The sequence below is a fragment of the Mauremys reevesii genome, linkage group 4 (genome assembly GCF_016161935.1).
Source record: "Mauremys reevesii isolate NIE-2019 linkage group 4, ASM1616193v1, whole genome shotgun sequence".
Taxonomy (NCBI): Eukaryota; Metazoa; Chordata; order Testudines; family Geoemydidae; genus Mauremys; species Mauremys reevesii.
This window is the reverse complement of record NC_052626.1, coordinates 20,122,054-20,146,915: the sequence shown is the minus strand read 5'-3', so window position 1 is coordinate 20,146,915 and position 24,862 is coordinate 20,122,054. Positions and strand designations below refer to the sequence as shown.

The 24,862-nt window shown below is 41.4% G+C and overlaps 1 protein-coding gene across 13 annotated transcripts in view; it reads left to right on the top strand.

The window, feature by feature from the left end:
- The window catches only part of LOC120404527 (kinesin light chain 1), a 115,919-nt gene that overhangs the window by 73,952 nt on the left and 17,105 nt on the right, over positions 1–24,862 (top strand). For 10 of the 13 annotated variants that reach the window (XM_039537249.1, XM_039537253.1, XM_039537254.1 and 7 more), the window contains 9 exons: positions 7,135–7,360; positions 7,958–8,045; positions 8,813–8,914; positions 11,225–11,398; positions 12,594–12,693; positions 13,646–13,695; positions 13,778–13,845; positions 15,693–15,801; positions 24,028–24,189. In XM_039537249.1, coding sequence (XP_039393183.1) covers positions 7,135–7,360; positions 7,958–8,045; positions 8,813–8,914; positions 11,225–11,398; positions 12,594–12,693; positions 13,646–13,695; positions 13,778–13,845; positions 15,693–15,801; positions 24,028–24,189 — 1,079 coding nt within the window. Of the gene's footprint in view, positions 1–7,134; positions 7,361–7,957; positions 8,046–8,812; positions 8,915–11,224; positions 11,399–12,593; positions 12,694–13,645; positions 13,696–13,777; positions 13,846–15,692; positions 15,802–17,057; positions 17,235–24,027; positions 24,190–24,862 lie in introns of those variants that run through there. The other 3 variants (XM_039537247.1, XM_039537256.1, XR_005598031.1) reach the window with 2 other exon arrangements.

Genomic DNA, 24,862 nt, shown 5'->3' with positions numbered 1-24,862 from the left:
GGAAGAAAGGGGAGAGGGGGCAGGGAGGAGAAGGCTGAGAGCAGATGACAGTTCTTCAGTGCTGATGGACTGGAAGGCAAAGAAAAACCAAGTGACAGGGTATTAGGAAGGGGACTAATGAGCGATGCAAAAAGAGACCAGGTGGTGGTCGCAGGAGAGACATCAACAACATAGGATCAGCGAGAGTAGAGTATTTGGTGAAGACCAAGTCAATTGAGTGGCCATTTGGTGAGTGGGAAAGTTGAACCAGAGCTTCAGGTCAAATGAAGAGGAGAGGGTGAAGAAATGCATAGCTACAGATCAGATGAGTCATTAACATGGAAGATGAAGTCACCAAGAATGAGTGAGAGTATAAGGAGAGAAAGAGCCAGGACTCAAAATCAGAGAGGAAGTCTGATGGGGAGGAGTTAGGTAGATGAGAGGAGAAAGGATTGGGATGCTGTGTTGCTCAAAAGACAGAGTGGAAGAGGGCTGAGGAAGGGGGTTGGAAGTGGCAGAACCGGGAGAGGAGAAGCCACACATCCAGCAGGGTTGGATCCAAGGGAGGGAGGGGAGTGTGGGGGAAGGAGAGGCCTTTGTAAGAGAGGGCAACTACAGAATCAGTGTAGGGATCCAGGTCTCTGAGAACCAGGAGCTAGAGGGAGCAAGATACGAAGTGGTAATGGATGACTGAGATCTTTTTAGAGATGGAATGGGTGTTCCAAAGACAAAAAGAGGAGGGGAGCAGGTGGGGAAAATGGAGCAGGAGAGGTGTACGGTTAGGAATGGTAACAGAATGGGTGGAGTTGGTGGGGGGACAGGTGTGGGTGGTGAAGAGGTTGATGAGGAAGGGAATGCCAGGGTTGGGACAAAGGTCACCGAAGATGAGGAGGTGGCAGCAGAGGATGTGTGGTTTGGATTTGTGATGGTGGGAGGAGAAGGGAGATTTGAATAGAGAGAGGAAAAGGTATAGTTAGTGAGAATTGTAGAGGGGTGAGGGTAATAAAGGAGGGGAAATTGAGCTAGTGTGAGGGGTAGAGGAGGGAGGAAGAGAAGAGATGATGTGATGCAAAATAGAAGAGGGATGTGTTGAGAACCATAGGAGAACGACAGGGGGATGAGGTTACAACAGAAAACCCAAACCCGAACTGAGTTCAAAAAATATTTTGAAGGCACCCTTGCATGTCCCCCTGCTAAGTGGCTGCGGTGCTTTCTCCCACCTTGTAACGGAGGAGGGGAGTAGCCATCTGGGGTCCAGTGCTGGGATGATCTGGGCAGTGGGGGGGGGGTGTTTCCTTGGTGCTTACGATCCTTATGTGGTAATTCAGTTAAATTGTTGATGGTTAGGATTTGTTTACTGAAATACTGAAGCTTTACAAAATATAAATCAACAAGAGTGTGAGATTGGTTCTATAAAATCTAAAAGAGAATTGCTATGGAGACCTATTGGTGATAGTCACCTGAATCAAATTTCTCTTCAGATGCAGCCATTGTGTGGGGTTTGAAAGGAATAGTAGAGAAAATCATTAAGATTTTATGTTGGGCTGAGGTTCATCTTCCAGGTTTCGTTGAAGTCAACATACTGGTAACACTAATGCTGAATTGCAGAGCCATACCCACAGCTGTCCAGTCCATCCACCATTTATTTGAACAAAGAAGGAAGGGCAGTCTTTAGGTGACTCCTATGCCCACCTGTCAAAAGGTGCTTATGCTCTTTAGGCTCTGGTAGTAGATGCCTGGTTTCATCCCTGGATTATCAACTAAGCCTACATCTTCCTCCCTATGCTAGGCAGGGTGTTGAACTTGCTAGAGAGATAGGCAAGTCCACACTACAGACGTATATCGATATAACGACATCGCTCAAGGATGTGAAAAATTCACATCCTTGAGCGATGTAGTTATAACAACCTAACCCCCCACGTAGACAGTGCTATGTCAACAGGAGAGCCTGTCCTGTCAAAATAGCTACCGCCTCTTGGGGAGGTGGATTAACTACGGTGGCAGGAGAAGCTCTCCTGTCGGCATAGGAACGTCTTCATTAAAGTGCCACAGTGGCACTGCTACAGTGGTGCAGCTGTAGCTCTGTACATGAAGACACGCCCATAGTCCTCATGGTTGTCAAGATGTAATTTGATGAAGACAGACTCAAAGGGGATGGATAGAATGGGGCTAGAAGACAAAGGTTATAATTACAAGAACATACAGCTGGTTTATTGTATGCATCTTGTTTATCACATCTTTGAAAGTCAAAAACATCATAATTTTTTTTGCTTGTTTGGGTTATCTTAGAAATGGAGAAGGGAAAATACTAGTAGCTAAAGCAGTGGTTCTCAACCTGCGGCCTGTGGGCTGCTTGCAGCCCGATCAGCACACAGCTGCAGCCGATGTGACATCTTCAGGGCCATACAGGTAGTATTGGATATGGACCACAATGGTAAATAGGTTGAGAACCACTGGAAGAAAGGGCAGTGGGCAGAAAGGGGAAGAGGATCAGAGTGTGAAGTATAATGGGCAAGAATTTGCAGATGTAACCGTTGCAGTTTGTTTTGAACTGAATGATTCCACTGACATTAGAGTTTGCCAGGGTTGTGAAAGTGTCCCTTGTTTGGTAGGGGCATAGGAGTGCAGAAAGCCAGGCTCTCGCTGCTGGAGCTCTGGTCCTTTGCATTCAGTTTCTGGAATCAGTGTGGTTCTGCATTGGAGGAGACCTTCATAGCCCTCACAGAAACTTGTGTGGCGAGGAGGGGACAACAGGCTATTTCCTCCTGGTTCTGGGATGGAGATGCAGTTGTCGTGATTGACGGGTAGGGAACCAGGTGAGCAGATTTCAAAGGAGTAGCAAACAAAATGAAGAGGCTGGCTCTAAAGGCTTGCTTCCCTTTTCTCTTGCTGCTGCTGCTACCTCTATTGGTGTCTTTTCTAGGGTAGCATAGTGCTTTTATAGGCCACCATGGGAAGAGTGGTTGGAGAGGAGGACAGGACATGCGGAAGATGATGACTACTGAGACTTCATACTCCTGGAGCAAGGGGATAAAGGAGGAAAAGTAGACTAAGGCCTGGTCTACACTAGCCTGTTATTTCGGAATTAGCCAAGTTATTTCGGGGGGAAAAAAATGATTCCGTCCACATGACCAAACTTTTTTTTTCGATTTAAAGGGCTCTTTAGTTCGATTTCTGTACTCCTCCTTGGCAAGTGGAGTAGTACTTAAATCAAGATTGCAATCCCGGGTTAAAGGAATTGTGGATGCAATTCGACGTTATTGGCCTCCGGGAGCTATCCCAGGATGCTCCCTTGTGACCGCTCTGGACAACACTCTCAACTCCAATGCACTAGCCAGCTGGGCAGGAAAAGCCACGGGAACTTTTGAATTTCATTTCCTGTTTGGTGACCATCAGCACAGTCCACCATCACAGGTGACCATGCAGAGTCCACCATCACAAGAGATCACGCAGTCCCAGATTCACAGATGAGCTCCAGCATGGTCCGAATGGGAGGTACTGGATCTCATCGCATGCTGGGGAGATGAGTCTGTTATGGCAGAACTACGTTCCAAAAAAAGGAACACAAATACCTACGCTAAAGGGTAGTTAAATAATTACGCTAAAGGGTGAGTGAGAGCCTGATCGGAGCAATGCGGGCGGGGGGGAACCCAGCCGTGCTGGGTTGTTCGCGTTTAGAGTAAATGGCTCCGCTGTATAGTGGATCTAATGTAGGAAAGGCAACAAGACCAGACTTCTGCTGCAGCCCCTGTATACTGACACTTCCTCATCCCCAAGTTCCATAGCCTCCTCACCCAGACGCCCAGGAACACTAGGGGGATGCTACGGGGACCCACACACTCAACCCCAGAGGATTGCCCAAGCACCAGAAAGCTGGCATATGCGAACTTTTGATTTAGTTTCTGGACTTGTCCTTCCCTCCTCCTGCACCCCCCAACCCTTCCCCCCCAGTCTACCTTCTAATTTCTCTCAGTGCGTTGTGCATCAAATAATAAAGAACAGTTCTTAAACAATTTTACAGTTTATGTACTGGCCGCCATGGTGTGCTGGGGCCAAGGTGGGGATATGCGTTCCGTCTATTGCCCCGCCGCAGTTTGGGAACCCCAGGGCATTAAAGCCATCTACAGTGGTCTGCACATTTCCCAAAGTCACTACCCTTGTGTAGCAGGGTGATCCCCTGCTCCTGCCCTGAAGGGCTTAAAACAGCCAGGAAGAGGGCTGTGGCAGGGAAAAGCTAAGCTGCTTGGGGAAGTAGCCACAGCTGGGCCATGCCCCAGTCAGGCCCAGCTGGTCCCTATAAAAGGCTGTGAGCCAGAGGCCCAGGAACAGTATCCCTCTGCCTGTAGAGGGAGAAGGGCCTGGCTGCAGGGAGCTAGGCCGGGTACCTGAGTGGAACAGGGCTGGGGAAAGGCAGAGGAGCTGCGGAGCTCCTGCCTGGAAAGCCCCAGGCTGCGGCCTAGCATTGGGCTAATAGGTACTGGGGGTTGCAGAGGGCAGCCCAGGGTTAGGCCAAGGCAGCAGGTCCAAACCCTCCTTGCCAGTGATGCCAGGCTGATACTGCAGTCTTCCCTAGGGCGCAGGGGCTAGACAATGACTGGAAGTAGCCATATACTGAGGCAAGGTGGGGATAGTGGGTGGGGGGTCCCCTGGGGAGGGGAGACCCTAAGACTGAGGGGATTACTGCTAGGGAGCAGCATCCCAGGTAAAAGGGCACCGGGTCCTGGGAGGGACATGGCGCCAGAGGACAGGCAGATCACCAGCCTGCAAAGGGCGCTCCGGAGCTGGAACTGAGCTAATTCCCAGGAGGCGCCGCAGGGGTGAGTCCGCTCATCTACACCTTGATAGCAGCTGGTCAATGATTGTATTGGCTACTTGCAGCACAGCAGCTCCTACAGTAGATTTGCCCACTTCAAACTGATTCCTGACTGACCGGTAGCTGCCGGGCGTTGCAAGCTTCCACAGTGCTATGGCTACTCGCTTCTCAGCTGTGAGGCCTGCTCTCATTTTGGTGTCTTTGCGCTTCAGGGCAGGGGACAGCAAGTGACAAAGTTCCATGGAAGTGGCCCTATGCATATGAAGGTTTTGCAGCCGCTGGGAATCATCCCAGACCTGCAACACTATGCGGTCCCACCAGTCTCTGCTTGTTTCCCGGGCCCAGAATCGGCATTCCCTGGCATGAACCTGGCCCAATGCCACCATGATCTCCCAATCGCCACATGCCATGCATCTAGGAACATCTGTGTCCATGTCCTCATCAGTATAGTAATCGCACTGTCGTCGCTTCCTCGCCCGGTTTTGCAGGTACTGAACATACTGCTGGATAATGCACGAGGTGTTTACAATGGTCAAAACTGCAGCAGAGATCTGAGCAGGCTTCATGTTTGCTGCGCAATGGCGCCTGCATGGGTAATCCTTGAAAAAGGGCGCAAAATGAGCTGTTCGGTTCAAGATGGCTGATAAAGGGCGGTAAATGGTTGTCTTCTGTAGCTTCCATGGGAGCTCAGGACAGCTTCCGCTGCTTTCTCCAGATTGTCTGTGCAGCTCTGTTCACAATGGCCAAGAAACAGCAGGAAATTGTTGCCTTCTGTAGCTTCAACGGGAGCCCAGGACCGACAACATGGAAAAAGCGATAGCAGTTTGCGGCGGAAGCATGAGCAGAGTTTGTGGCGGAAGCTGTGTGGCTCTGTTCATGATTGCCAAGAAACGGCGGGGAATTGTTACCTTCTGTAGCTTCCATGGGAGCCCAGGACAGACAACATGGAAAAAGCGGGGAAGCTGTGCGGCTCTGTTCATGATGGCCGAGAAATGGCGGGAAATGGGTTACATGAAAGAGTAGATAGAAAGAGGAGAGGACATTCCAAGTGGATTCAACATACCAGGAGACAGGCGGTGCACTGTGCTGCACCATCTGCTGGCAGCATGGAGTCTGCCGTAGCTTTCAGGGAGGGAGGAGCGAGTGATGGCACACACCCAGAAAAACCTGCGAGAATGTTTTTGCCCCATCATGCACTGGGAGATTAACCCACAATTCCAATGGGCGGCAGAGATTGCGGGAACTGTGAGAGAGCTACCACAGTGCAACGCTCCGCCATTCGATGCTAGCCTCGGTACTGTGGACGCACTCCGCCGAATTCACGTGCTTTAGTGGGGACACACAACATGGAATGTATGAACTCGATTCTGGAAGTTTGAATAAAATAACTTCGAATTAATTTCGTATTGTAAACGTACCCTAACTCTAGTCACCTTCCTGTGGCTGGCTGGTGTTGCTTGTCTTCCCCTACTCTTCCCCCTGGGTAACTTGGACCTTTAGTAGCTGTAACTGAGGGCAGAATTTGGCCTTAAAATTGGAGCTTTGTTAATAATTCAGTTGCTGTGTGAATCAGATTAGATCCCACCTCTCTCCCCATAGATTTTATTGGCCCACAGGAGTAAAAAGTAGTAAAAATATGTACTTGTTCATAACTGGAATTATACTGTATTATATTACCTGAATTCTCTTTATCCAAAAATCCTAGTTATCCAAATCCACAATATGTCCCCCAGTTAGCCCTATGTTAATAACTTGCTAATAACTTCTCGGTTAGCTTGTTAGCACTAATCAACAGCTTTGTATTTGTATATTAGTTTTGAGTGGTTACCTGTTGTTACTGAGACCTAATCCCATTTCACCAGCAACACCACCTTGTCAGGACATATTAAATTGTTTAACTTGAATTAATCAGTATAAATGATGTCCACAGTAGTTTTAATACAATTTTGGTGTTTTTAATTAACTCAGTCACATTAACATTGTTTTTACTCTTTATTGAAAGTACAAAGTATTAAGCAAACATCAGCATTACTCCCTTCCCTCCTGTATTTCTAGATCAGTTAAAGAAGAGATCAAAATAGCACTTCTGTTTATCCAAACTCCTAGTTTTCCAAAACTTTCAGATGACTCTGAGGCTATTCGAATAAAGGGGAGTGAACTATATGTCAGTTGGAATACTGACAGGGAGAGGGTCTGCTTAGTATGGGAGTGCCATTTTTTGCAGTCATGTTTCAGAACAGAACCACTCTTTAAAACAATGAGATTAATTTTAGTGTCTAGTATCTGGGGAGCATGGATTTTTCTTTCAAAATGGTTTCAAATCAGTTGCCTTCTTTTTGCAGTCCAACAGCAGCATAGCAGTGCAGCAGCGGCTGCTCAACAAGGTGGCTATGAAATTCCAGCAAGATTAAGGACTCTTCATAATCTGGTTATCCAGTATGCTTCCCAAGGTAGATATGAGGTTGCTGTACCCCTGTGTAAACAAGCACTGGAAGATCTGGAGAAGACTTCAGGTCATGATCATCCTGATGTTGCCACTATGCTAAACATACTTGCATTGGTGTACAGGTTGGTATTCTGATATGTATTTAAATTCTCCATCAACTGAACTTCTTTATTTCTGTAAAGTTGACTTAGAGGCCTTAATGCTGGAACTGCTAAAAAATGTTTTTGACAATTTTGTAGGTTCTAAATTTTTTTATTTGTGGTGGTATCACATGGGCACTTGACCTGGGGTGCTCAGTCACACCACAGTACACTAGGGTCTAGATGAGTTCCTGAATATCTTCCCATATCTCAGTTTTTGGAATGATATTCTTCATTTTGAAACTTAACTATCCATTGTAGATCATTGAGAAGACAGTCAGACAACTACCTCTCAGGTTATGCTAATGCTGTTGTAAATTGAGTGGCAAAATGTACATATGCAGATAGGGTTTTTTGAGGGACTGGAAATGAACTATTTTAATTGTAGTTTTTCGCACTTGGAAGTGAAAAACTGTGTCTGTATTTGATCCCTTCTCATCTGTACTATAGCATTCCTGTCCTGACACTGAAGTCAACTCCTACTTTTGCAGTTCGTTATCTTATAAGATTTATTTAAATGCTACTTCCTTTTTTTTGTGAAACAAAGTAAAGTGTTAATGATGGTTTTCTAAAATTTAGGGACCAGAACAAATACAAAGATGCAGCAAACCTCTTGAATGATGCCTTGGCTATTCGTGAAAAGACTTTGGGCAAAGATCATCCAGCGGTTTGTATATCTGATTTTCATATTTTTAGTTGTGTTTTTCACTGACACTTTTTTTTTTTTCTTCCCCTGCCCAACTTATTCTAATGTTAAACTCAACAGGAACATTTAAGATCTGGCTTGTCACTAAACAGGACAGGTAGGAGGCCACAATGTAATATTCTGTATTCTTTTAATATTTAACCTGTCTTTGAGCATTGTATCCATTTAAAACTATTTCACCCAAAAATTACTCTACTGCCACATTTATTTGATTATGAATCAAGTTGCATGGTCTGTATGTGGAAAAAATTAACTTTTGAAGGAATATTTTAATTAACTTATTTTAAACAATTCAGTTGCTGAATTCATATAGAAATTGTACTTCTGATTTGTTTTACTGCCTCTGTTTAAAATAAAACAGATAATTCCAATCAAGATGTTCGTGCTCAAGTCGCTTTTAAAATATAACTTGATGTATTGCTTCATATAACCTATGTTACAGTGGGCAACTCTGTGAATCTGGATTTATGTAAAATAGCTTTATTTCTGTGTTGTCATATTTAGAGCAAATTTATGCATTTAATCACATTTCAACAGACTAACTAAATACATTTCACAGTTTGCTATGTCTTCTCATTTAAGAGTTATTTCTTAATGCAGTGATTTGCCAGAGGTTTTCACTGTACATAGAGGATATGAATACAGTAGTCCATTGTAAATATATTTTAACTAGTTCATTCTTTCACTAGGTATTCACTTCATATTTAATGTTTCTCTGCTGTTGACAGGTGGCAGCTACTCTAAATAATCTTGCAGTGCTTTATGGTAAACGAGGAAAGTACAAGGAGGCAGAACCTTTGTGTAAGAGAGCTTTGGAGATCAGAGAAAAGGTACAGAGTAAAAAAAACAGAAGCCTGACAATGGATTTTTATTTTTTGTGAATTTCAACTTCTGCTTTTTAGAAAAAACTCAGTCTCTCATATTTTGATTGGTTAGACCTACCAAGCAATACTAAATACCTTGGATAGAGTTATACAACTTCTTAAATTAAAATACAAAATTGTTTTAAGAAAATTAACTTCAAAATCTTGAGGCTTTGGGTGTATTCTAAAGTTGTGCAAAGTAAGAGCAATGCAGCAGGAAAAGGACATTTTAGATATGTTCCTATTGGGTTGACTAGAGCATTTGAATACAAAATAAATGTATGCCATTTAAATATCTCAAGTTAGTTGTTTTGTACTGCAGCAGAGAGTGAAAATGCTTATTCCAGTGCATTTGTCTGGCTGTCTGCACTACAGTATGTTAAAACTGGTTAAGTATGCTGTATGTTTTTTAAGTTATTCTATTACTTGAAAACTGCATCTCCTGTTATGAATTATTGTTGCTCTCTCAATTAAGATCTAATTGAATAATCCACACATATATATTAAAAAAAAAATTAATAGGCTTTTCATGGCTATTATAGGGAAATCCTTAAACTCTGGTAAGTGCAAAGCCATAGATGTGCTGACTAGTTTACTTGAATGCTGTTTAAAATGTTTTAATCCTGATAGAGGTAATTGTTGACCTGGGATTAATGTAAATGGACTAACTCAAACAATTGCTTTATAATCCATGAAACAGGAAGAATTAAGACAATAAAAATTTCTGTCTGATAGGACTTCCCCCCTCAATTACTCTGTACTTTCTGAATAATCAGTTTGAAATAGAGAAGTCTGCATCATCTTCAAATATTATTGAAAATGAGGTTTTTACTGAATAAATATGAAAATGAATAATACAGTTGCTAATGTAAACCTGTGATATTTTAACCTGCTGTGCAAATCAATTTGTTTCATGCTGCCTGTAAATTTTAATATGGTGTGAGATATTGTATTGCAAATACATAACTATTATAAAAGTTGCCAAAGGAGATGGAGGGTTATTATTTGGGCAAAAAACAACTTGGGCTTTGGTCACCTGGAAAAATTGAGGCAATTTTCATTTGTCAGGTAAGCCTGTCAGTTTGATATTAAAATGATCAACAATGATAGATACAATGTTAAGATTAAATTGTAATATCTGGACATCAGAGTTCATACTGTTGAAATGAATGGGGTAATCCTCATTTCTCAGGGCTACTGTTTCAGACTTCTATGCTGAAGTTTTGTGTCAGTCTCCCACTGATGCTAGCTATGGTGGGAGTGCAACTATAAACTGCCTGCTGGAGTGCTTGCCACCAGGTTTTTTAATCCTGTTCACTAGCACTCCAGCAATTGCTGACATTGGTGGCACTTCACTGAAGGTAGAGAAGTTGTGGGAGATCTTATTTCAGAAAAAAATGGAGTGTAGAGAAAAATCAACAGGACATCATTGCATTGGCTTACACTCAGTTCAAGTTTGTAGGATGTCTTCATAATCATAAGAGCTAGAAACTGTTTTCTTTCAAACTGAAGTTTGGATTCTATAGTAAATTCCATAACCATGGAATTGCAGAATACACAAGACCCTGGTTATATACAGTAGTATAGGAATTGGACAATAATTAAATGTATATATTTAGAAAAAATCTTTTATGCCTCCCTCACTTACAGAATGACTAATCATTGGCAAAACAACATAATTACTGACCAAATGATTATGTATAACACAATGCAAACTAGAAAAAAATAGAATATTTCTTCTTTGCGAGACTGAAAGATATCCTAAAACTTATTGGAATATATTCATGCAAAGGACTTTTTGGAAGCTGTACTGAGAAGTTTATTTAACAAACATCAGTTTCTCTAATGCATTGTAATCTTAGCCTGTAAAATTTCAGTTTAACTTTGAATCTTGATTGAGTACATAAAAGCATCTTTTAAAATTTGCTATAGATGGAAAATGTCTAAACTACTTGATTTTTGTGAAAATGGTTGAAAATTAGATGCCCAATTGAGACTTTATTTGCCATGTCAACCAAGAGCAGTCCTAGTATGTACCTAACGTAAATGGGGGCCCTCTTCCACTCTCAACCAAAAAATGGGATTTATAATGAAAATAGTGACTGAAACTTAATTATAGAAAAGTCTGAGCAGTGTAAACTGATGAGGTAAAAGAATATGGTCTGATATTGAAATTAGAAAGAAAAAGGTTGTGAAAGATCATTTTAAGATCGTGCTTCTTTAAAATCTAATACAATAAATGGGGAATGTTTTAATGTATGGTACCTTCATTTCCAGGTCCTGGGGAAGGATCACCCAGATGTTGCCAAACAGTTAAATAATCTGGCCTTACTGTGTCAGAATCAGGGTAAATATGAAGAGGTGGAGTACTACTATCAAAGGGCACTTGAGATCTACCAAACAAAACTAGGACCGGATGACCCAAATGTAGCCAAAACAAAGAATAATCTGGTAAGTTTGTAACATGAAGTAAAAATAGGAAAATGTAAGCTTTGTTTTTTCTGATGTGCTAAAATAATTACTCCTGGGTACAGAATGCATACCTTCCACAGTTTTCTTGGTTCCCCTGCAGAAATATGAGGGAGCAAAGAAATCTGAGGAACACACGCCTCTTCCCCAGCAGCCCTGGTGCGTCTGCTGGGAGCAGCCAGCAGCAGAGAAATCCCTGGGGCGGGCGGGGAGGAGGCTGAGCGTGCGTATGTCCCTGGAGAGATGTTAAGGGGGTAGGTCTCAGCGCATGCCTGCACATGAACGAGTGTCAGGGCTTGTCTACACTGGCACTTTACAGTGCTGCAACTTTCTCGCTCGGGGGTGTGAAAAAACACCCCCCTGAGTGAAGCAAGTTTCAGTGCTGTAAAGTGCCACTATAGACAGTGTACCAGCGCCACGGCTCCCAGCGCAGGTAGCTGTGTCCCTTGTGGAGGTGGGATTTTTTAGAGCGCTGAGAGAGCTCTCTCCCAGCATTATGCCACAACTACACAAGCCACATTAAAGCGCTGCTTTGGCAGTGCTTTAACGTTGCCAGTGTAGACTAGCCCTAAGGAGGCAGGCTGCTAATATTCCCATTCTTAGTCAATGAAGACTCCTTTACCTTGCCAGAGTGGTGTAAAGGAGCCTTATGGTAAATAACAGTAACTGAATCCTCAGCTAGGAAGGTCTTTCTCACTTTTTTTCCTGTGCCAGAGAAGCACAATGGGGTTAGATTACAGCTCAGGATCTATTTTACTTTTCCATTTTAAAAAAAAGCAGGACCATGGTTAGCAAAACTGTATAACTTTTATGTGTGGACAGAACACCAAAATAAAAGTAATGTAACTTAAATGAAAATCCAGGATGATAACTAGAATGCAGGGTATTGGTTACCAAGTATTTGTAACTTAACTTTTGTATTTGTAACTGAACAGTCTTATTGTGGTATTTTTTCTATATGGTAGTTTAAATAAATTACCAAAATAAGTGAAACTGGTGTGATTATATTGTTTCATATTTTGTCAAAATAATGCAGAATTTTGCATTTTTGGCTCAGAATTTCCCCAGCAGGAAATAATGTTTTCTTATTCAACAAGTATGTAATTATAGATATGTTCTGTCTTTAAAAGATAAATCAAAACTTTTCCTATGCTGATACCTTTATATTATTTTTTAGGCATCCTGCTATCTGAAACAGGGAAAATTTAAGCAAGCAGAAACTTTATACAAAGAAATTCTTACTCGTGCACATGAAAGGGAATTTGGCTCTGTAGATGGTAAGGAACTTGGTGTACAACTGAAAAGTAGGACTTATTTTTGATACTTCTCAAAATAAATCTGTTTAAGACTAATTGATATTATACTTAAAGTTGTGAGTATTTGAGGGAGATTAAAAAGAATGAAATTTTAGACTTTATTGAAACATACAGCAAAATCCATCCTAAGGAGGAAAGACTTTAATTACTGCATTTAAATTAATCCAAAACAAGGATTTTTTCCAAATGAGTGAGACTTTAGCAAGTCTACATAAGACTACTTTTCTATCTAATCTACTTTAGGATGTTCTATAGAACCCCAAACTCTAGTGTCTAAGAGCTAGTATACACACGGGACTATGTTTGTCATCTTCTAGTCAGTGACTGTAATAATTCAGTATAGGATTTTAGATTACTTGGTAAAAATAATGGTCAACTCTTTGAGCTCATCTGCCAAAACAATTAAAGAATGCAGAAAAACTTGTCCTCTTCTTAAATTGGGCAGACTGTAAATTTAACAGCTAGATGTCAGCAGTCTATTTGTACATTGTTCCAGTAGAACATTTCATAAACTACTAATTGTAATGCAGTAGTTTCATTTCCTTGCAATAAGACAGTTATTTTTGCAGCATTCAGTAGCTGTCACAATAAAAGAAATAAATGTGTGTATTCTAGCAAACGACCAAGCTCTTGTCTGTATATACTTCCACCAACTTGGTTAGATCAAAGTCTTTTAGAAATAGCACTCTGTCAGCAATTTTGTAATGCTGACTTCTAGGTATCTTTTCTAAAGCCAGTTAAAGGCAGACACACGTGTTCTGTTAATCTGTTTAGTCTTTCTGTAATGTGTCAGAAATGCTAATTGTGCTGCCAGAACCATTATTTTTGTTGGTCTTCAGCTTTCTTCAACCTGAATATTAATGTCTACTTCTTTCACTGCTGTTATAAAATATTAATTTTATATTTTCACCAGATGAAAATAAACCCATCTGGATGCATGCTGAGGAGAGAGAAGAATGCAAAGTAAGGACATGATTGAATAATTGTTTTCAGAATTTCTGTTGTTAGTTACAGATATATTTTTAACATGCTGTTTTCAATTTAGGGAAAGCAAAAAGATGGCTCGTCCTTTGGAGAGTATGGTGGTTGGTACAAAGCTTGCAAAGTTGATAGGTAGGTATATTATTTAAAGCATTTTAACTACAGAATATACAATACTCAGAAACGTCAGTTTGAAAATCATACTTAAAAATAAAATCCTTTCATCTGTTACTAATATTAAAACTGATACCTAAGAAATCCAAGACCATGTTTGCTGGCCACAGCAGAGAAGGTGGCTTCGGGGATCTGATTGTGACTTGGTTCTGAGGCCTTTTTTAATCCCAACTGAGGCAAATTCCAGTGGCTAGTAACAGGACCCAAAAGACCATCTGTCAGTTGGAGATGAGTAGAATGCAGCAAACTCTGGACATGCCTTTTTCCCCAGTTTCAACATACCCCTTATTCCAGGAATTACAGAGGAGGGGTGATATAGGAGCTTACTATACCAGCTCTGTGCCTGCTGGGAACTCCCACATGCTATATTCACCCACGAAAGCTCATGCTCCAAAACGTCTGTTAGTCTATAAGGTGCCACAGGACCACATGCTGTGCATATGATCAGTCTCTGTGCCACTGCATATCAGTAGTATAGACAGAACAGAGAGGAGTAGTAGAGCAGGCCACATAATCTGGCCTCCTGCCTACATTAACTCAGTATGCTGTTCTCTGTTTTGCATTTCATTATCGTTGATTGTACAAGTAGATTAGTCTCGTTTCGGTTATTTACTTTTTGATTCTCATGCTCTACACAGAGCTGCAATGTTTCAATTGCAAAATCTTGTGAGAAATGGCTTTGTTTGACTTCAAACATTTTCATTGAAATTTGAAACAACAAACACTTTTTTCTCTTTGTATTATGCTTGATTAAAAAAAAATCTGTATCAAATATAAATTTTGAGCCAAAACTATTGTACTGTGTGTGTATTATGTATAATATCAAAATCTTCCGCACAAAGTAGTTGACACTGTTAATAGTGAGAATTATTTCTGGGTTCATCTTAGCATTTAGTTGGCGGATGTAGTACTATAAATGAGACTTTTAAAACTTAGTAAAACTATTGCTGGATCTAGTAAACTTATCTGTTCAGTCAAATATGCTATAGATGTGGAGGAGAATGGTTAACTGAACTATTGAGGAGCATGCATCAGGAATTCTGTAGTATCATAAATGTCTCCTTGCTCCTACCTCTCTTGTTCTAAACACTGTGTGCCACAGAAGTAGTCAGGCTATCTTATTGCTTCAGGGTCTCTGCTCAAATGCTGCTGAAACAAAACCTCAGCGAGGATCTTGACTGGTTTAAGACTTATTATTAACAATTGTGGTATATTGTTGAATCAGGTTTTTTTTCTTGTTGGGGTTGGGAGAGACAATTCTCAAAGAAATTCATAATGGAATTTGAAATCTTTCCCCTCAGCATCACTGGCTTAAATCTGGATGAGGTATGTAGCAACTGAAAGTAGCTCCCAGCTAGAGGCCGAGAAGGAATTTTTGATCTCAAGTGCCTAATCCATATTACAACACCCACCATTGATACTGGCACTAATTGACATATTTTCTGACCATTTCACTGGTGGCCAAAGTTTGACTGTATTTTGGAGACTGAACTACACTCTTACCACTAGAGGTCAGGTCTGAGGCACCCAGGAAGCTAGCACTGCTGCTGTTCATGTCGCATGGTTCCAGAGGATAGTATTTGTATTAGTTTTCAGGGCTATTAAGCAATCACTTTTTGTGAGTCATAAATGCATTTGAAAGATATTTTTAATGTTTCTCACATATTTAATGTTAGTATAATATTTTAAAAGATGATTCTCAGATATTGATTATACTGATGGTATCTAAGCTTTTATCTCATGTTGTTTTTGAGTTTTCATGTGTATATAAATTAAGAATTATTTCAATGTATATTTTTTAATAGTCCAACAGTAACAACTACCTTAAAGAATCTTGGAGCACTTTACAAACGTCAAGGCAAGTTTGAAGCTGCTGAAACATTAGAAGAGGCAGCAATGAGATCTCGTAAGCAGGCAAGTATGAAAATTCCCTATTGTTCTTAGTAATGCTATTTATGGTTTGTTTTCATCAGAATTTTGACTTCCAGTTGATGTATATTGTGCACATATGATGCTTTAGCTGTTCAGTAGCTGGCAGTTTTTTAGAGATGTATTGCTGTATATATTTGCTAATTTACTATCTATTATGTTAAACTAAAAAAAGGGTGCTTTTTGTTAAATTAAAAATATATAGGCACCATGTTAACCCTTAGTAAACTGGGTAATTGCTAGGTTGATGATACCAGGAACTGGTGAAATACTAAGTGTTCTGAGGTGCCATTGTGGGTGCAGGAGAACAGCAACTGGTAGGTGTGCAGTGCAGGAATGGCACAGCCGAGCAGGGACACTTCCTGGCTTGGGGTGGCAGCATGCATGTGCGTGGCATAACTGAGGGTGAATCCTGTGGAGAGCATGAGGGAGGACAGAAGCAGCTGGCTCAGACAGCAGTTTTCAGCAAATACAGTGTGAGGAGTTGCACAATAGAAGTTGGGAGTTGAATCTTAGGGGGTAAGGTTGGACCATGTGGGGACCATAGCTAGGGAAGCATTTCTGGGGAGGGAGACCATGTTAGGGAGAGGGTCAAGAGAGGAGCCTTGGTTGGTGAACTCTCTCTCCAATACTTCTGTGTGTTGATATGAGGTCTCTTCAATCTGTTGAGGAGGAACTTTTGTAACTCTCTAATGTAGACAAGACCTGGGTCTGGTGTCTACAATGAATATTTTTGGAAATTCTCAAATCCTAAAACCTGTCAAATGACCACCTCACCTTTCCATGTGGGAAAAATAAAGGTGTTTTTTTTTTTTAACTTGAAGGAGAAGGAAAGCTGAGTGTATGTTTGTTTTAATATGGCTATAAATGTATACATCTATGAAAAAAGAATGTAGTCCATACTTGCAGAATGGGGGATTCTATCAGCAAAAGATTTGGGGGTCACGGTGAATAATCAGTTGAACACAAACTCTTGAAATTCAGTTTTTAATAATTTAGTAATTTTGGTGGTAATAGGAAAGTAAGGAATTTCCTTGTAAAATGATGTTTTTGTGTGGACGCTTTGTAATTCAAACTACAAGTAAACTAGTTCAGAACAAAAAATGTTAGTCAAATTATGGCAGGCCATATCTTACAGATAAAGTACCTCTTTCTGTTTTAAATACACCGATTTGTAGCTGAGATGTTTCGAAACCTATTAGTACATGATCCTGATCCTGCAATATTTTTTGTTGCTGTAGAAGCAGACTGCCAGGAATAGGCAAGAGCAAAGGAGTTACTGACAAACCTTATACCCCAAAATGTGCCGATGACATCAGCATTGATTGTTTTGACACACAAAGAAGTATCCAATCCATTCCTCCATGACAAACAGAAGGAAAACCTGAGTGTTTGCCAAGTAGAAAAGGACAAAACCAGTAAGCTTGAAGAAAGATGATAGAGAAGAAAAATCTTGATATATCCCCTTTTAATATAAATATGTGAAAATGCTCCTGTATAAGGTCTTTGATATATCTTTAATCCAAGTGAGATTTTAAAGTAAAATAGCAGTTCTTCAAGCAGTGTCCCTGTGGGTGATCCACTTAAGGTGCACTTGTGCCCTGCGCCTTTGATTGGAGATTTTTGGTAGCAATGCCGTTCAGCCCTCACACGCACCCCATACATTCTCATGCACCATGCTGAGGCTATGTGGCACTAAACTGAGGGCAGCTAGCCTGTATCTTCTTAACCACAGTTTGCTTGAGATGGAGTCTGCAATGAGTGCCTATTCTCTGTTTAGCATTTAGATAGATAGTTTTATAGTTATTTACCTGTTAGTGTTTCCTTTGTCTTTTCTTTCCCTTTTGCCCTTAAAAAATTAAAATTAATAAAAAAAATCCTTTTATTCTTAGATATAGTTAGATATTCGTTTAGTACTTCCCCAACTTGGGATTGTGCCTCACTTTTTCTTGGGAATGGTGGGTTCCCTAGGATTTGAGAGGTGCCTCTTCTGCTGTGAGGCTATTCCAATCAGTGACAGGCTTTCTTAGTGCCTCCAGTGTTTGGGGATACCCATATTCCTAGTAAGTGCAAGATCTGCACATCCCTCAAGGGTAAATCCCTCAAAAATAGGGAAACCAAATTTAAATGTCTGATGATGGAGGAAGGCTTACATCCAGCTTCAGATCCAGGGGTGGAGGATCCCACTTTACATAGACCTCCCAGTACTGCTATTGCTCTGTCCACATCAAGATCTTGTCACCAGAAACCCTGAGAGAGGTAGACAGTACCGTGGCACTAAGTACTTCTGTTGTACCAGAGTCCTCATCTGGATCTTCCTCTAAACAGAAGGAGGGTAGGGAGTAAATTTGCACTGTGTCACTGACACAAGAGGACTATGGAGAACTCAGGTCCCAAGAGGAGTTCCATGTAGGCTCTGAGTGATGCTGGTACTGCAAAGGCAAAGAAAAAAACCTCCAATCTAAGGCAGACTCGGTACCAAGTTTGGGTACCCAGACCCTAACTGGCAGAGATATGGGTGAAAAGAGTTATAATCCCGTCCAGGAGCAAAGCTCAGTACCAATATTGAGGAAGTCAGCTGTACCAAGGATGGCTAGACCTCATATGCTACTGAGGGAATTGTAACTGACGCACTCCTGGGTGCCCAGCACATGATGTCAGCTACATCAGTGCTGAAGCCACCCTTCACAGTCTCTCTCCTGGGCCAATCTGTTACCATCAGTAACACAGATGTTCAGGTACCTGTCACATTCCAGGTTGCAGTCCATACCACTTGCCTTGAAACCTTGGGTGCCTTACAATGCTTTGCTGTGGTAGCTCTCAAACAGGGCTGCTCACAAACAGCATGCAGGTCACACCCTGAGTGTCTGTGTATAGTTGCAGTCCTGGTTCAACAACTCTGACCTCAGCAGCCTTTCAGCAACACACCAGCCACACTCTGGCTTCCAGGAGCCTTGGTTACTTCTTGCCGCGTGATCCCAACACACTCCTAGTCCTGAATTTCCTAAAATGTGCATTGAGCCCTCTCTTGGACAGTTCAGATATTATAGGTCTGTTGGCCCTGTAAGGGGTCAATATTCAATGGTTTACTGCTTTAACTGGAGTTACCTAAACATTTCAGTTTAAACACAACACTGGATTAGTTTTGATTAAAAAATAAAACAAGTTTATTTAACTTACAAGAGAGAGATTTGAAATGAGTACAAGTATAAGGCATTAAAGTCAGAAAGGATTACAAGAGAAATAAAGATAACTAGCTTTCTAGTATCTATAACAAATTAGACTTAGTGCAAGGTAAAATCCTTACCACATGTTTCCAGCAACATTGCTGACCAAATTCTCAGGTCAGGATACTGCCCCCATCCCTGAAGTCAAAGGACTGGTTCCTTAGTTGTCTTAAATGGGTGTGTGAGAGAGAGAAGAGAGAACGTGTGGTGGTTTTACCCCTCACTTTTATAGTCCAGTCACCCTGTAAAACACATTTTCCTGAGGGTCACCCCTAAATAAAGTTCCTTTCTGTTGTGAGGACGGAGACATAGAATCTCATGGGAAAAGAGGTTCCATGTTGTTCCTTGCTAAAATGTATCTCCATCTGTTCTTGTCCCTGACAGGTGATTGGCAGTCAACTTTGATGACTCCTGGCTAGAGGTGTTAGCTTGTCCTTTGTCTTTCCCACAAATCAGAAACCCTGCTCCTAACTGGGACCTGAACCTAGTCCTCAATGACCTTATGAAGCATATGTCTGAACCTCTGGCTAGATGTTTGTTGTAAGATTTATCTATGAAGACAGCCTGTCTGATAGTGATCTCTTCTCTTCTTCCCAAAGAGTGGGAGAATTGAGGGCTTTAATGGCAGACTCTCCCCATTTACAGTGTTTTCCAGAGAGAAAGTGTCGCTACAGGCCCATCCAAGATTCTTACCTAAAGTGGCCTCAGAATTCTAAATTAATCAAACCAGTTATCTCCTGGTTTTCTTCCCAAAACAACGTCGGATTAGTCAAGAAGCTATATTCCATACTCTGTATGGAAGGAGCGTGTTAACTTTCTGCCTAGACAGGACCAAACCATTTAGAAAAATCTCCTGTTTCTGTCTATAATGGATACGAACGAGGGTTTGGTAATTTTGAAATGGAGGTTGTCTAAGTGGATCTCTGGTTGTATTAAGACTGGTATGATAGAACTCATGTCCAACCCCCTTCGAGAGATTTAGCACATTCTGCAAGAGTACTTTCTACATCAGTTGCATTACTTAAGGAAGTAGACATATGTAGAGTGGCAACTTCGTCTTCTGTTTCATACTCTTTTCTGATTGTTAACGTCCTGGTGTCTGTGGAAAGATCAGATGTGTCCCTGGGCAAGTTAGTTCTCTTCTGTATTGGACTCTGCACTGAACCTTCTGCTTCCTTAGGGGAATACTGATCTGGAGTCACCTGAAGTTGAGCACACAGAGGGACGCTATTTAAAGATGGAGAGGTTACGCCCCTTGTGTAGTAACTGGAGTTCTTGGAGATGTGTCCCTCTGTTGGTGCTCCACTACCTGCCTTCTTCCCCTCTGCTTTGGAGCCATCCTTATGGGACTTTCTGGTGGAGAAGGAGTTGAGGGCAGTTTGCCCATATAGCTTCTTATTGGAGGATGAGGATGTGTGGGGTGCATGGGCGGGCTGAATGGGCACCTCTACCAAAAATGTGTTATCAAAGGTGCAGGGTGCAAGTGCACCTGAAGTGGACCACTCACAGGGACAGCCATCTCAAACAACTCCATTTACTGCACAAGGTGAATAAGCTCTCTGTATGTGTATTGGCTCCTGAGCAACAAAACTTCCACTTGGTGTTTAGTTCTGATTTTCTAATATGCATGTAATCACATGAAGTGATATTAACCAAAGTTATAACATAATTAACCAGAGTAAATGGCAATGAGTATAAGGAATTATAGGCATAACTGGCAGGTAGGCCTATAGTTGTTTGTCTAAGACTTAGCATTATAAACCACCATTATAATTTAGCCTGAATGGTTAAAGTCTGGCAGAATTTTTTTTCTATGCTTTCTCACTACATCAGGCTGGATTTTTTTAAATGTTTGAGCAGCAAGGGGTCAGCTGTTTTTGAGAATATGGTTAGGTGGAAGTATTTTTTTTTTTTTCAAAAAAAAAAAAAAAAAAACTATTGACAAAACAAAGTTCCAGCCATTTCTTTGGAGAGCTCTAGTTTTAGACCAGAATTTGACATTTGGTAGAGAGTTCCTTCTGGGATCAAAGAAATGCCTTTTGATGTCCCAGAAGAATCAGCCCAGATATGGTTTAGTAATAAGCGTCTGAAAATCACCCCTTGCATATGCTCAGTAGAGTTTCTTAAAGGTTTGCAGCCGAAATCCCTGAATATTCCATTTGTATGGAGCATTCTCTAGTCCCACAGAGCTCCAAAACATGCCAGCTGCATTCACATGCACAGAGCTAGTTTCAGATGTGGGGATTGATACATGACCAGAGCAGTGATCGCTGCTGTTATAGAGGAAAGGCACAAGGGGAAACAGAGTTGGCACAGCCACCATCTTATGCTAAAAGTAGAGAGAGTTCCCCCTCTCCTCCTAGGCTTGAGGCAGCAGCACTTCTCCTTGGCTGGTGTGCTGAGGTTGCCCCATCCTGTTTGTTTATTTTCACTACTGAGATTTGCTGGACTCCAGGAAAAGATTATGCTTCAAGTCTCATCTCTTTCATGGACTAATGAAGTCTTGTGCAATTTGCATTTCTTATTGAGCAAGTCAAGCAGTTAAGTATAATTCTTTTCATCTTATATTTGGGTAAATGAGGTTGCACATATTCTATTCTGTCAGAACTGGAAATAGAACCTGGTATTGCATCTCTCACGTGGCTCTTTAAGCCACATATATGCCTTCTGGGTTGTGGGCTGCCCTGGGGGCTGGTGCAGCCCCTGGAATAGGTTAAAGCAGCTTTGTGGGATGCTCTAATTTACAGCAGTCTGTTGGCTCACAGTCCAGAATTGCAGAGTGTTGCAGCCACGTCCCCTGCTTCCGCTAATATTCCACTTCCTGCCCCAGCACACTCCTACAACGGGGGTCTGCAAGTGTGGCAGCATATGGCCATATATCATGGTTAAGGCTACATTTTAGTCATGGGTACATTTTTAGTAAAAGTCATGGACAGTAAACAAAAATCCATGGCCTGTGACCTGTCCATGACTTTTACTATATACCCCTAACTGAAACTTGGGCCGGGAGTGCTCTGGGGGGGGATGGTAGAGGGTGGTGCTAGGGGGAGGGCGGTGCGCGGCCTGGGACCCCCACTGGCGGAAAGGGAGACAGGGCTCGCAGACTCCCTACCTGGCTCCATGTGTCCTTGCAGCTCGTATGGGGAGGGGTAGCCACGGGGGCACCGCACGCTGCCCACCACAAGTGCCAGCTCCACAGCTCCCATTGTCCAGGAACTGCAGCCAATGGAAGCTTTGGGGGTGGCACCTGCAAGCAGTGCATGGAGCCCCCTGGCCCCTTTGCGTAGGAGCTGCAGGGACATGCCGGTGGGAGCTGGAGAGCCTGTCCTCCAGGTAAGCGCCGCCTTGCACACAAACCCTGCCCCAGCCCTGAGCCCCCTCCCACACACTGAAACTGCTGCTGCTGGCAGCTGCAGAAGTCACAGAGGTCATGGAAAGTCATATTTTCTGTGATCTCCGTGACAGGCACGCAGCCTTAATCATGGTCTTGAGCTTCCCCTGTGCTGGGGGAATTCACACTGCTTTTTTAGAATAAATGTGCAAAATCTATTACGTTTTTCTATGCTCTTTGTAACTACTAAAACCCCACTCCCCTCCAGAGCCAGCAATAGTACCCAGGCTTTTGATTCCAGACTTCTGTGTGCTGTCTGAAAGGGTTGGGTAAGCCACTGGTGAAGTGTCATGTCCCACTTTAGTGACTGATGGACATAGAGGATTACAGACTGCTAGTGCAGTAAGTTTGTTACACCTTTAGCTCAAGTAGTAGAGGTCTGTGTAATTGATTTAAAGGTCTTGGGTTTCAATCCTGTTAATGACCCATACAGGGCATCATTATGGTTCCACTTGATGGAATTTCTGTTTTTCAGTTTACTTTTCTAAAAAACTAGGCATTTGCATACAAAAGGTACTTTTAAAATGTCAGTTACAAAGTGCAAGTACTCAGAATTAAGAAATGCCCAAATTAATGTTTTCTGTGTGACTTAGCCTCCTTGTGTCTGTATATTATGATAATCTTTGTGTGATTATATACTATTTGACCCATGCTTCGTTCACTGCACAAGATGGACAGTGAATGAGGCAGAAAGTTGCAAGAAGAGAAGGGATGTTCTCTTGTGACAAATGTACTGAGCTGGGTTCTGTTTCTGGCTGAGCAACAAACATCACCTTGATGCTGGATAAGATTGTCATAGTGCATATGCACAATAGCTCAAATTAAGCTTGCAAGCTTACTTTTAGCATTACCTGACATGATTTGTTGTCTTAGCAACTTTAATATTTTTAGTGTAGTTTTTTGTATCTAACATATTTTATATTTCTTTGAGTAATCCTTTTAGAAATTCAGAAAATGTACCTGATGCATCCTTTATCAGGAAACTATGTGTTGCATTGGCAAAAGATTGAAATCAATAAAGTCCCTCTCTTCCATCTCTACTTTGATCCTATTCTATGGTTATAATTAAATTTTCATAATATTAATTACTGTTAAAATTTCAGTACATGGGAACACTTTTTAATAGAAAGTTTATACTACAGTTGGTTGGGTTTTTTAAATGAAACTTTGTGTAGGGCTTTTTAAAGATGAACTCAATGTTCTTTACAAAGATAAATAAACATTACTAACCCGATTTGACATCTGGGAAAACCAAGGAAAAGAGAGCATGTGTTTCCATGTTACTGATCTAACAGGCGCCTTAATACCAAGCAGATATGTGAAATGCTTGAGGTAACTCACTGACAGTCAGAAGAACCTCAAGTCTCCTAGCTCCCAGGCCTGTGCTCAGTCCAACTGCTTTGCTTTATGTTGCATTGATGTTTGTAATAGATCAGTTATAAAGTATTGAAAATTGTATTAAGTTCAGAGTGAGTTAAATGTATCACTGATTTTTTCGTTAACCTGGTTACCATGTATATTTATGATACTATACATTATTAAAACCTATATTGAGTAAGTAAGACACTTCTTCCCCCTTTGCCTGCCTCACAGGGTCTTGACAATGTTCACAAACAGAGAGTTGCTGAAGTGCTAAATGACCCCGAGAGCATAGAAAAAAGGCGAAGCCGAGAAAGCCTCAATGTAGATGTGGTAAAGTACGAAAGTGGCCCTGATGGAGGCGAGGAAGTGAGTATGAGCGTAGAATGGAATGGGGTAAGTACAGTACACAGTTGAAGAAAATAGTCTAGAAAATTTACCATTGTAACAGGAACTTTTGTCCAGTTGTCATTCCATTGTGTTTTCAAAGTAGTTTTCCTATTTCATCTACTTTACACTTCATAATTCTGCAGAATTAAGAATTAAAGAATAAGATCTTGCATTTAGTAAATTCTTTATATTTTGCTACTCTTTTAAATTGTCCACAATATTTTTTGTCCTGAAAAGTAAAATTTCTTTAGGAATTTCAAGCAGCTGGGTTTAACTATGAGCATCTGAATGCTGATTGAGTGTCCTGGTGTGTGTTGGGTGCATAATCCCTAGTCTGTGGTTTCCTCAATAAACTGGCAATTAATTTACTTCTGCTTATTTGCTTTCTTTATATCATCCTTGCCTGTAGGTTAAATGTGTCCAGCAGGTGCCACTATGGAATTAGGAATATTAAAACATCAGTGATTTTTAAAGTATATAAAAATAATCAGTTTGACTTAAAAACAACTCCAGTCACCCCTCTCCCAACCTTGTCAGAGAGAATGATCTGTAACTTTGTTTCCAGTCATAGAAGAAGGGTGATCCATAATACGCTTTTGTATGTGCTGTCATTGCTGGTTCATGGCAACTTGACAGTAAAGATACATTTTTTAAATGAAATGTATATCTCCACTTCCTA